The 11,963-nt window shown below is 42.2% G+C and overlaps 1 protein-coding gene across 3 annotated transcripts in view; it reads right to left on the reverse strand.

Annotated features, from left to right (window-relative positions):
• PTDSS1 (phosphatidylserine synthase 1) overlaps positions 1–11,918 on the reverse strand; it is a 74,233-nt gene extending 62,315 nt beyond the window's left edge. For 2 of the 3 annotated variants that reach the window (XM_074386834.1, XM_039464624.2), the window contains exon 1: positions 11,594–11,918. In XM_074386834.1, coding sequence (XP_074242935.1) covers positions 11,594–11,772 — 179 coding nt within the window. In that variant the 5' untranslated portion in view covers positions 11,773–11,918. The remainder of the gene's footprint in view (positions 1–11,593) is intronic. The other variant, XM_039464623.2, reaches the window with a different exon arrangement.
• Between the last annotated feature and the right edge of the window lie 45 nt (positions 11,919–11,963).

Genomic DNA, 11,963 nt, shown 5'->3' on the forward strand with positions numbered 1-11,963 from the left:
GATGCCTTCTGGCTTAGGTAGGGAGGTCCGACATCCAATTTCCAGGAGCACCAGTTTTTACTTAAGAATGGCTGCACACTGAGGGCATACAATGTCCTCATTCAGACTGACATCACGTTGCTGACATTGGGAATGATGATGACAATAGCAATAGCCCCCATTTATCTACTACTGTGTTTCAGGCACCGAACAGGCAGTTTATAAACATTATCTCTAATGGTCACACGTTTGCAAAATGAAGTATTATCAACCACATTTTATAAAATGAGGTTGTAAAAGTTCAGAAAGGTTAAGTAACTTGTCTGAGGTTGTATAGGTAAGATGTTGCTAAGCTGCCATTCAAAACCAGGTCGGCTTCGACACCGAAGACAATGCTTGTTGCCTCAAGCCAAGCTGTCTCATGAAATAATGATCTGTGATCCTAAATCAGCCTGACTTACGTTAGAGGCACAGGGTTGGTATAAGAGACATTGACAGGACATACAATATGTAGGATACAAATTAAAAGCAAGGCTGAAATTAACAACCATTGCATGGGAAAAGAAGGTTGATTCCGTTACTCATACTTTATAATCTGGAAGATTCAAAAAATTAAAAACAATACTGGAAGAAATTGGAGAATTAAAAAAACAAACGAACCTCAAAGCAAAGCCATCAGCAATCATGAAGAGGGGTAAATTCACATGGCAAAGAAATCAGTAACAAAATCAAAGGAAAAGAGGTAAACTTGGGGAAAAAAATTTACAACTCATATCAAGACAAAAGACTAATTTCCTTAATATGCAAAGCATTTTCCCTAAAATCAATGAACAGAAAGTACAACAAATAAACATAGAAAAACAAATAGAAAAACAGGGAAAGGATATGAAGAGTTTGTTCACAGAGTAAAAAATCTAAGGACCTCAGAAGTGAAAAGATAGTCAACCTCATTCATGGTAAGTTAAAATAGACACCATTTTAAAAATCTACCCTATTGATAAATGTAAAACTTTAATGACTGAGCTAGGAAGGCTATGAAGAAACAGGAAAACAGGCATGCTCATACATTGCTAGTAGCAGTATAAACTGAAGTCACGTTTATGGAGGGCAAGTTGGCAATATTTTAAGTCTACAAATGTATATACTCTGTGACTCAGCAATTTTACTTTTGGGAATTTATCCTCCAGATAAACTCTCATTCATACAAAAATGACATATATCCCTAAATGTTCACTATGGCATCACATGTATTCATAAAAAGTTGGAAACAATTGAAATATCCACCAGAAGGAGACTGAGTAAATAAATCACAGTCCAGTCTCACAGTGGAAAGCTAGGCAGCCATTTAAAAAAAAAAAAAAAAAAGGAAGCTTTTTAAGAATCAACTGACTCAGAATAATTTAAAAGGTATCATTAAGTAAATAGAGCAAATTGCAGAATAGTGGGTATAATAAGCAACTATTTGAGCAAAACAAGGTGGAGGAATGTGTATGGGTAAGTAGCTTATAATTTGTGCTTATATCTGCAGAGAATGTCACTGAAAATCCACCCAAAAAATGATGACACTGGTTTTCTCCAAAGAGGAAAAATGAGGAGCTGGGGAGAAGTATGCAGTGAGACTTCACCCCAGATCCTTTGACGTATCTTGGATTTCAAGTGACGTGAATACATCATTCTCTTTAAAAACATTAATTAAAATTTTAATTAATGGGTTATTATTAACCACAAATAAGTAGCTAAGGAAAATCAGTAAATTAGTCTCTATTTAAAATTATCTACCAGTCAAAATGCTTGAAAATATATATCAGCACTAAATTTATAACGAGATGAGTAATACATTAGGATATAAAACCAATGAAATGGCAGTTTTGTAAATTTTGAGCAATTTTATTAGAAAAAGAGGATTAAATGGATGGCCTAGTTTCAGAGGGGAAAAAATGTTGATTAAATGGAATAAAATGGCAGCTGGGTCTGAAAAGTTGGCAGTTTTATATTTGTCAAATTAGGAAAAAAATGTATTAATGGAAGACAGTGAGGTATTTAGATAAACTGAAATTATGCAGTATGGGAAGATCAAACTACCACAATCAAAGATAAGGAGAGTGAGTTTACGAAGCCCTGTGAGTCCTATCAGACTAGAGGGCCCAATGTCACACTGAGTTTCGAGAGCAGAGAGGGTGTCCCCACCTCATCTAGAACAGCCCTTACCAGTCTGTGGTAGGGGTGCACAAAAAGAACTGAATGCCTGGCAGGTGAGGATGCCCAACTCCCTTCTGGCCACAGAGTACGCAGGTCCATTCTATAAGGCCTGGTGTGAGTCCCTCCTCTCTGAACCCTGAATAATCCAGAGATTTAACCGCATGCTGAGTTTTCCATAGCTGATCATGAAACAGAACTTGGCTGCAGAGTCCACATGAGTGGACACCAAATGAGGGGAAAAGATCTAGTACCCACGGATTGCCACTATATTCCAGTGGCTTTGTGTGTTAGCTCTCTGAATCTTCCTAACACCCTAAAGTGGGAAATGATCATAATCTGCATTTTACTGATAGGGCCTGGCCCCAAAGTACAAGCTCTTTCACTTGCAGGAGGCCATACAGTGCAGTGACTGTTACAGGCTGGGGCCAGACCACCAGCCTGTGTGACCTTGGGCAGATTACTTAACCTCTCAATGTCCCAGTTTCTTCCTCAGTAAACAGAGGATGGTAAGAGTTCTACCTCATAGGCTTGTGTGAGGATTAAATAACACATGTAAAGCACTTAAAACAGTGCCTGGCACAGTTAGTGTCCATTATTATCATGAGTTCACAAGCTCTGAATGCTCTTCATTATGTCCATTCATTCCTTCATCTTGTTAATGCCTATCATTGGGTAGGGCTTTGAGGGCTGAGATGAAGAGACACGGCCCTTATTCTTGAGTGGATCAAGATAAAAAAGGACAATGAGACATTATCTTAGTATAGTCTTGCCCTGAAGAAATGTTTTTCATGTATAGAAACTATCTCTGACAAACTCCAAAAAAGCCCAGGCATTCACCTGTGATTGGCCCCTTGGTGGGGTTATAACTGTCTCCCCCAGCTTTGTGAGGCTGCAATGTAGTTCCTGCTTCTCAGGAAAGATCGTGACTTGTGGCGTGGGCTGCCAAATCCTCATCTTGGTAATTCCTGGCATAAAGGTACTTGCTCAACTAAGACATTTCGGTTCACAGCAACAAAAAATAAGGACTTAAAACTTTCCATTGTGATGCTGTGACACCTCCTTGATTTCTTCTCTGGGTCTACCACAGATACTAACTTCAAAATGACTCAGTCTGCACTGCCCTGAACACTCCAAAGAACTTTCATAACTGTTATTTTATTTAACCACTCCACAGTTCTGTGGGGAAGGCAGGGCGAATGTTATCTTTGTTTGAAGGATGAGAAAAATTAAGCTCTTGGTTTATCTTGCCCACAGTAACACAAAAATAGAGGCAGGGTGGAAGTAAGTATGAGGGCTTCTGTAATGCTGGCTCTAGGTTAAGATTGCTATTCTACATTCTCCAATAAGGACACAAATAGACAAGCTTAGGGAGGCAATGTCTTCCTCCCTCTCTAAACTTAGGAGGTGCTCCTGAAGTGCTCCAGCATAACACTGACCATAGACTGTGAAAACACCAAATGTGGCCGGGCACAATGACTCATGCCTGTAATCCCAGCACTTTGGGAGGCCTAGGCAGGTAAATCATGAGGTCAGGAGTTGGAGACCAGCCTGACCAACATGGTAAAACCCTGTCTCTACTAAAATACAAAAATTAGCCAGGCGTGGTGGCACACACCTGTAATCCCAGCTACTCAGGAGGCTGAGGCAAGAGAATCGCTTGAACCTGGGAGGCGGAGGCTGGAGTGAGCCGAGATCGTGCCACTGCACCAGCCTGGGAGACATAGCAAGACTCCAAAAAAAGAAAATATCAAATGTATAGCTTAAAGTGAAAAAGCTCCCCAAGGCACAAGTCCCACCTCATTTCCCCGAGGTAGCCCTGGTGCCTGGCACAATGCTCTGGCACACAGCAGACATCTACTTGCTGGTGGCAAGAATGAGCAAGATGATATGGCAGAGTAAGCCAAGCAAATCAGGTAACATGAGTGGGGGGTCTCAGCCTGACCCACAGGGTCCGCTGGCAGCGATTTCCCTGTCCCCTTGCAGAGGGTTCACTACAGAGGGCTATTGAGACCATCAGCAAATATCTAAAAGCCCAATAACAGCTTGGCTTCTTCTCCAGAGCACTGTTTCAACTAGGATAGGGAACTACCCAAAGAGACAACATCTTAGCAGGAAAAGTGTCAGGAAAGCCCTGAGTTTAAAAAAAAGAAGGAAGTTTGCACTCCAAAGAATTTTCAGACTCCGACTCTGATTCTGTGTCAATTTAATATCTGAGTACAGGGATTTGACCAGAGGGGTGGTAACATCAGGAAACCACAGCAAACTCCATTTACTCACCTACAATCTTTTAGACAAATCTTTCTCCCTAGGGTCAGGCAGCCAGGAATGTCTAGCCTTTATTATGATTCCTAAGGCTTCTAGGTCAATTGTCCCTCTCCCTTTCTAGTCTTTTCCCTCATTGCCTTTAATATGAGTTCTCAAAATAGAGACCTATAGATTCATGTTTAGATGAGTCACTGTTAAGGACCATCTCTCCCAATACAAAATTTAATCCCAGGTTACATGGTAGACCAATGTTAAATAGCTTAGATATTACCTTTAATACCATATTAATCACATGTTATAGAAAGTTATGATCTTTGTCAGGAATTATGGGTGAAGCCGGGCGCGGTGGCTCAAGCCTGTAATCCCAGCACTTTGGGAGGCTGAGGCAGGTGGATCATGAGGTCAAGAGATCCTGAGACCATCCTGGTCAACATGATGAAACCCCGTCTCTACTAAAATTACAAAAAATTAGCTGGGCATCGTGGCGCATGCCTATAATCCCAGCTACTCAGGAGGCTGAGGCAGGAGAATTGCCTGAACCCAGGAGGCGGAGGTTGCGGTGAGCCGAGATCGTGCCATTGCACTCCAGCCTGGGTAACAAGAGCGAAACTTCGTCTCAAAAAAAAAAAAAAAAAAATTATGGGTGAGATATCAACTAAAGGAAAAGATGATAATTTTTAAAATTCTTATTGGATAAATGATTTCATGCATCCCATTCATTTCAGCATTTACTGGATGTCTATCTTGGGATGATTAAGATAACTGGCCTCAAGCAGCTGACACAGAAACAAATATTATGACATGAGAGATACAATAATCACAAGTATTTGGGAGGATATAAACATTTCTTCCTCTGTGCTTCTTGGAACAATTGAGAAAGATGTCTTGGAGGGGAACCATCTCAATGGATTGTGAAGGACACCAAGGGCTCATGTGTGGGCATGAGGTGACTTCCAGTCTGAGAGACGGCAGCCCTGCCTAGGTGTGGGACATGTGAGTTGTTAGGGCCTGCTGGGTGTCGGGTGGGCTGTGTGTGGAGGGAGGGATAGGAGTGGGAAAGTAGACTTACTCCAAAACAAAGGACCCTGGAGTCCAGCTAGTACTTTCCCATAGGTGACAGGCATCTACTGAATACCAGTAGATGTCCACCAGCTTTGGTATTATCTTTAATATCATACTAATTTCGTTTTATGGAAAGTCATGATCCTTGTGAGGAGTTACAGATAAGTTATCAATTAAAGGAGGAGAAACGTGATACATTTTAAAGTACTTATTGGATAAATGAGAATTTTAAATGGGGAAAAATGGAACCATGAGTTTGTCTAAAAAGATCACAGGGGCAGCACTGGAGGGAGGGGGAGCCAGGGCCTGGGAGTCAGCGATCCCAAAGGGTTGGAAGTTTGCTGAGCAAAGGCTTGGGAATGGAAAGAGAACAGCCCTGAAAGCTATAAGGGCCCAATCAGACCTGGTGAAGATAAACCAGATGGTGAACTCCAGGTTGGCAGAAACCTAGGCTAGAAGGAATGAGGACTATGGAACTGTTGAAATGAATTAACTGAATTAAATGGGATGCCAGGGCTGAGGAAGCAGTGCAAGATGACTGGACTAGTCCTGGTTTTGGATTACTTAAGACTGAAAAACTGTAACTTCTCTACAGAAATCTAGGGCAATAGGAATTATGTCACAAGATAAATTGTAATACATCTGGTAACAGAACTACATCTAAAATGCTAAGCACAGTTTATTCAGAACAGATGAATTTGAACAAACGCTGCTTACTAAAAGGAGTCTGAAAAGCAGCAGTTCCTAGGTATACAGTCTCTGTGGGGTAAGGCATCATCTAAGCCAAATAAATATTTAAGTCACCCAAGTGCCTATTCACTGAGGAAGATCCCAAAGAAACATACGGCACATTTCCCCCTTTAATAAATTAGAAATTGTATTATGGACATAAAAGTGGAAATAAGTATAAGAAAAAATATAAAACATTAAGTTCAATAAAAAATTTGACTCAAATAGTAACCAGGGAAAAGAAATGTTAACAATCATTGATAACTGGACCTCAGGTGCAACCTACCACAATGCTCACCTCCTGGGCTGGTTTAATCCTAGCCCACAATTGCTATAGATGATCACTTACCACTGCTAGTATCACAGAACAAGGGCTGGCAGGCCTTTTGTTACTGGGAGAAAAGGAACATGATGTATATAAAGGAAACAGGATCAAGACAACTGAATCAGCAGTATCAAAAGACATTTTCTAATGGGAATTTATGTGGTCGAGAGGGAAAGAACAAGGAAGGCTAGCAAATATCCATAAACAATCCAATACAGGTGGCCAGAAGTATGCCCCAATGATATGACGGTGAACTGGAATTCCAAAGGCAATAAGAGAAATTAAGTAAAAACCATTATTAACAAATCAATCAATCAGGTCTGTCCACTTCTCTGCCCTTGTCTGTCTCCTTTGTTCTAAACCAGGAGAAATGAAGCATAGACAAACTGATGATCACTTAAGTACACAAATCCACAGAAAGGCAATTTCCTCTAGGTAAGTAACAATTTTTGTTGGACAGGTGCTAACAAAGGCTGATTCTACTGGTCAATGGCAGGTTCCTCTTAAGAAGAGGTGGGCTGCTTTGAATGTGAATTAATAGCTTTTGGTGTTTTCTATATCTAAAGCTTGAGTTTTTTAAACTAAACCCATTCGATATTTCCAAGTTTACCAACTTCTGAATGCAGAGTAAATATGAGGGTATCTTAAAGGTAATTATTATACTCTGAGCTTGAGACAAGTTTTCCTTTCCCTACTTTGGCTGAACAAACTTCTAAGACATACGTGTAAGTAGTTATTTATAAAAGTACTATTTATTTTTTAATAGTACTTTTAGATGGGGTCTTGCTGTGTTAGCCAGGTTGGTCTTGAACTCTTGGCCTCAAGCAATCCTCCCACCTTTGGTTCCCAAAGTGCTAGGATTACAGGCGTAAGCCATTGTGCCCAGCCTACTTATTCTAAAATGTGGCAAATTGCTTTTCTTTTGAGACAGGGTCTTACTCTGTTCAGTGAGTACAGGGGAGGCTGGAATACGGTGGTGTGATCTCAGCTCACGGCAACCTCTGCCTCCTGGCCTCAGGTGCCCCTCTTACCTCAGCCTCCAGGTGCATGCCACCACACCCAGCTAATTTTTATTTTGTTTTCTTTTTTAGAGATGGGTTTTACCATGTTGCCCAGGCTAGAAACAAGCTTTTTCAAATAGGAAAATGATTAGGTAGTATCTAACTTTTATTTTTAATGATGATGATAAAGACAGGAGATTTAAACACTACGGTTTAACAGGGAATTGGCCTAAGCGCCATCTAACAAAAGAACTACTGGACAAACCCAAATTTGTCTCAGACTTCAGTACAAGGTATCTAATCCTCTGTAATCTTAAATTCTTTCTGGGTCTCTGAAGCATGTGACAGTACCCAGGTACTGTTTCTCACATACTGGCTATATGACATCCCAAAAGTATACTTTCTTCCTTGTTCTCTTAGACAACTAGTCTGGGCAAAACAAACCTTAAGACATATTTTTTAAGTTTTACAGAAAGAATGGCACCAAACAATTGTCTAACTAAAATCCTTATGAAATAAGTATAGGGTACTGGAGTTAATCATTACAAAAGAGCATAGGATAAATTTTCATTTAAGAAGTCATTACTTTCCGTCTTTACGGAGGAAGACAGAGCTATTATTGTAATGCCCCCAAAATGAGTGAGATTTTATACTAATTCTGTTAATGGTGCTTATGATTTTATATAAAGTGAAACTTGTTACTAATTAGTTCATTATGTGATTTCTGTGTCTTTATGAAATTAGTGGAAGAAATAAAATGGTTAATGTTTTTGGAAGAGGCCATAGTCTGAGGTTCAGATTATAGTTTTTCTATTATTTTGGACAAGCTGTTAAAATTCGTATTCATTTTTTAATACTTCCACTGCTGCAATTTATTGACTGCCTTGGCAATATGACGTAAAGGGAAATTTCAGAAAAATATGACTTTCCTTTTTTTATTTATTCTTTTTTTTTTTTTTTTCGAGACAGAGTTTCGCTCTTGTCACCCAGGCTGGAGTACAGTGGCACGATCTTGGTTCACTGCAATCTCCGCCTCCCATGTTCAGGCAATTCTCCTGCCTCAGCCTCTTGAGTAGCTGAGACTACAGGTGTGGGCGACCACGCCTGGCTAATTTTTGTATTTTTAGTAGAGACAGAGTTTCACCATCTTGGCCAAGAGGTTCTCGATCTCCTGATCTTGTGATCCACCCGCCTCAGCCTCCCAAAGTGCTGGGATTACAGGCGTGAGCCACCGTGCCTGGCCGAATGCGAGTTTCTATATAAGAAGACAGAAAGAGAAATCTATTTTGAAAGGACCTAGAATAATATTAAAGGCTGAAACAAATGACTCATTCTTGCTTCTCATTATTTAAAACAAAATACTACAATTATTTTTCTAATTTCCAAAGAAACTCCCTCACTAATTTCATTATTTCAAACCCACATATAAGATGAAGTTAAACTGAAGCTAACATGAAACAGGTATTATGTTATCTATTGTCTATTTCTCTAATGCTTTTATCCTTCTTCCCAATTACTGAGGATACTCACTCAATAACAAATATAACTTAGAAAACACTAGCGCTCAAGCCTGTAATCCCAGCACTTTGGGAGGCCGAGGCGGGTGGATCACGAGGTCGAGAGATTGAGACCATCCTGGTCAACATGGTGAAACCCCGTCTCTACTAAAAATACAAAAAATTAGCTGGGCATGGTGGCACGTGCCTGTAATCCCAGCTACTCAGGAGGCTGAGGCAGGAGAATTGCCTGAACCCAGGAGGCGGAGGTTGCAGTGAGCCGAGATCGCGCCATTGCACTCCAGCCTGGGTAACAAGAGCGAAACTCCATCTCAAAAAAAAAAAAAAAAGAAAACACTAGCATACAGTGAAATCACATCATAATAACAACTAATGTTTATTAAGCACTTAATACTTGCCATGCACTGAGCTAAACACAGATTATCTAAAAAGATGAATTTAATCCTCATGACAGATAATCCTGACAGATTAATATACTGATATTTTCATTTTACATACAGATAAGGAAACTGAGGCCTAGCAAAATTATGTGGTCACACAGCTATTAAGTTTTAAAATGAGGCAACATAACAAAGTATTTGAAAGTAACCATAGTTAGCGACATGACTGATTTCTCTCCAAAGCTAGAAATAGGTCTGGTCAGGTACTGTGGAAAGGTCTGGTCTTATCCTGTTGCACAATCTTAGCAGATTTTATAGTAATAGTGGCAAGATCCCTCAATCATTAAAGAGTAAGTAATTGTTACTTAAGCTTTATATCTTTAGGTAGATTCTTTCAAATGGATAAACACTTACATAACAAGAACCAAGAGTCAAGTAAATCTTGGAGGTAAGGAACAAGTGTGATGTGGCAGGATATTAGTTTTATGAGGATTCGAAAAACTGCGGTTATTCCCAAGGGAGGCACAACCGCACTTGTGTGTGTACACAAACGACTGTGTAGGAGGCAATTTATGTTGCACAGAGCTGTCACATATGTCACAACACATTTAGTATCCTTTAACTGCTCCTCCTTCCAAATACTAGAAGTTCTCTCAATCCTTGTGATTACCCAATATATATATCCCTACACATTTTCTGCTGACCCTGACAGAGGACCTTGATTGTTGGATAAAAATACTGGGAGAGAAGTAACTGACATGAATTGTACATTGTGCACCAGGGACTCTGCTAAATGCATTCACATATATTCATTTAATCTTCATAACCCCATATGAGATAAGTACATATTTCATCACCATTTTACAAGTGTGGCCTCTGAGGCTCAGAGCAAGGTTATGCAACTTAACCAAGGACACACAGCCAGTTTTGAAACCAACAGTGTGGCTCAAAAACTACACTACTCTAACTTGGCCTTTTAAGCCACAATGGCGAGGGAGGTGTGACTTTCCTTTCTTTAAAGAGGTTCATTCAGAAAGTACAAATTCTTCTAAGTAGGAACCACCGGTATGTACCCCCTTACGAAGCAGGGATAAATTAGTTCCCTGGGTTAGGGATGAGGGGCTACAGGCGCAGTGCCATAGAGTTACATGAGGTGTGTTCAAGATTTGGGCTGGGCAGCTCCTATGAACAGGTATATGTTAGAATGTATGTATATGTTTTCAGGGGAGTAAGAGAGTTGTGTTATGCTGTGTGAGGTTTAAGTGTTTCATTTAACACACAGCAGTTACTATATACTAGGCACCATTAAAATAGCTGGACAAGATCACATTTCAGCATGTATGTTAGAGTGAGCAGGGTATAGATTGCGTAATATGTGGCGGGCTGCTGTCTGTGCAGCTACGTACACAGAAGGTTATGGGTATTGGGCTGTGCTGGAAGGGAAAGGTCCGCTGTGATGTGTGTGTTTAGAGTGGCAGTTTGTGCTGTGGTACAGATGGTAGTGTTTGAGGCTGGGGGGAGGATTATGCTGGATTACTTGTGTGCAATGCAGACGGGAAGTGCTGCACGGGAAAGACGGTGTATGTGGCGCACATGTGGATTTTTATTACGGACACGCCGGATACCGGAGTTCCACAGGAAACGATCTAGGTTGTGTCCTGGGCCTATGTATGGTGCGTGCAGGCGCTGTGGATTGGGGTGCTTCGTATGTGTAGCGGTGTGTGCTAAAAGTGGTGCATACAAGATGATTCACGCGGTGTACTGGGTAGGGACGGGGGCTGGAGCGGTGCAGAGGTGGGCCCCGCGTCGTGATGTTGTGTGGAGCGATGCTGAGTGTGGTGGGTGGGGATTGGGGGGGGGGGGGGCGATCGTGCTAAGTGACTCGCGTGCGTTCCCGGTGTAACCGGAGGCGCTGTATGGAGAAGCAGCATTGAGGGGTGGGGGAGCAGGCTACCGTGCTGTGAGACGCCGGGCGGGCGGAGGGGCTGCGTGGGCAGCGGGCTGCCAGTGCGTGCGCGTGGAGCAGGCAGCCGGCTTCCTCACCCGGAGCCATGCCGGGCCATCCTCCCTGCCACCCTCCCTCCCGCCTCTTCCCTCGCCCTTGGACGCGCCCCCTGCACCGCCGGGCCGCCCCACCTGGTAAAGGCGAAGTACATGAGGCTGACGATGGTGAAGCTGAGCAGGGTGATGGTGTGCGGCCGGTAGAAGAAGTCAATGGTGATGTCCTCTACTTGCTGCTCGTTGATCATCCGGAAATGCATTTTGTAGTTCACATCATCCTTGCTCAGGGTCCGGCTCCCCACGCAGGACGCCATGGCCCGCTTCCCCGTCCTGCCGCGGTAGCGGCGGCCCCAGCCCGCGGAGGCCGGGACCCCGGGGGTGACGAGCCACAGTAGGAGAACTGCCGGACTGCGAAGCCGGGTCTGGCGCCCAGCAAAGGCTGGGAGCTGAGGAAAGGACAGGCGCGAGAGGGCGGGGTCGCGGCGCCGCCACCGCGGCCTGGGAC

Source organism: Saimiri boliviensis, chromosome 15, assembly GCF_048565385.1.
Source record: "Saimiri boliviensis isolate mSaiBol1 chromosome 15, mSaiBol1.pri, whole genome shotgun sequence".
In the NCBI taxonomy this organism is placed as follows: Eukaryota; Metazoa; Chordata; class Mammalia; order Primates; family Cebidae; genus Saimiri; species Saimiri boliviensis.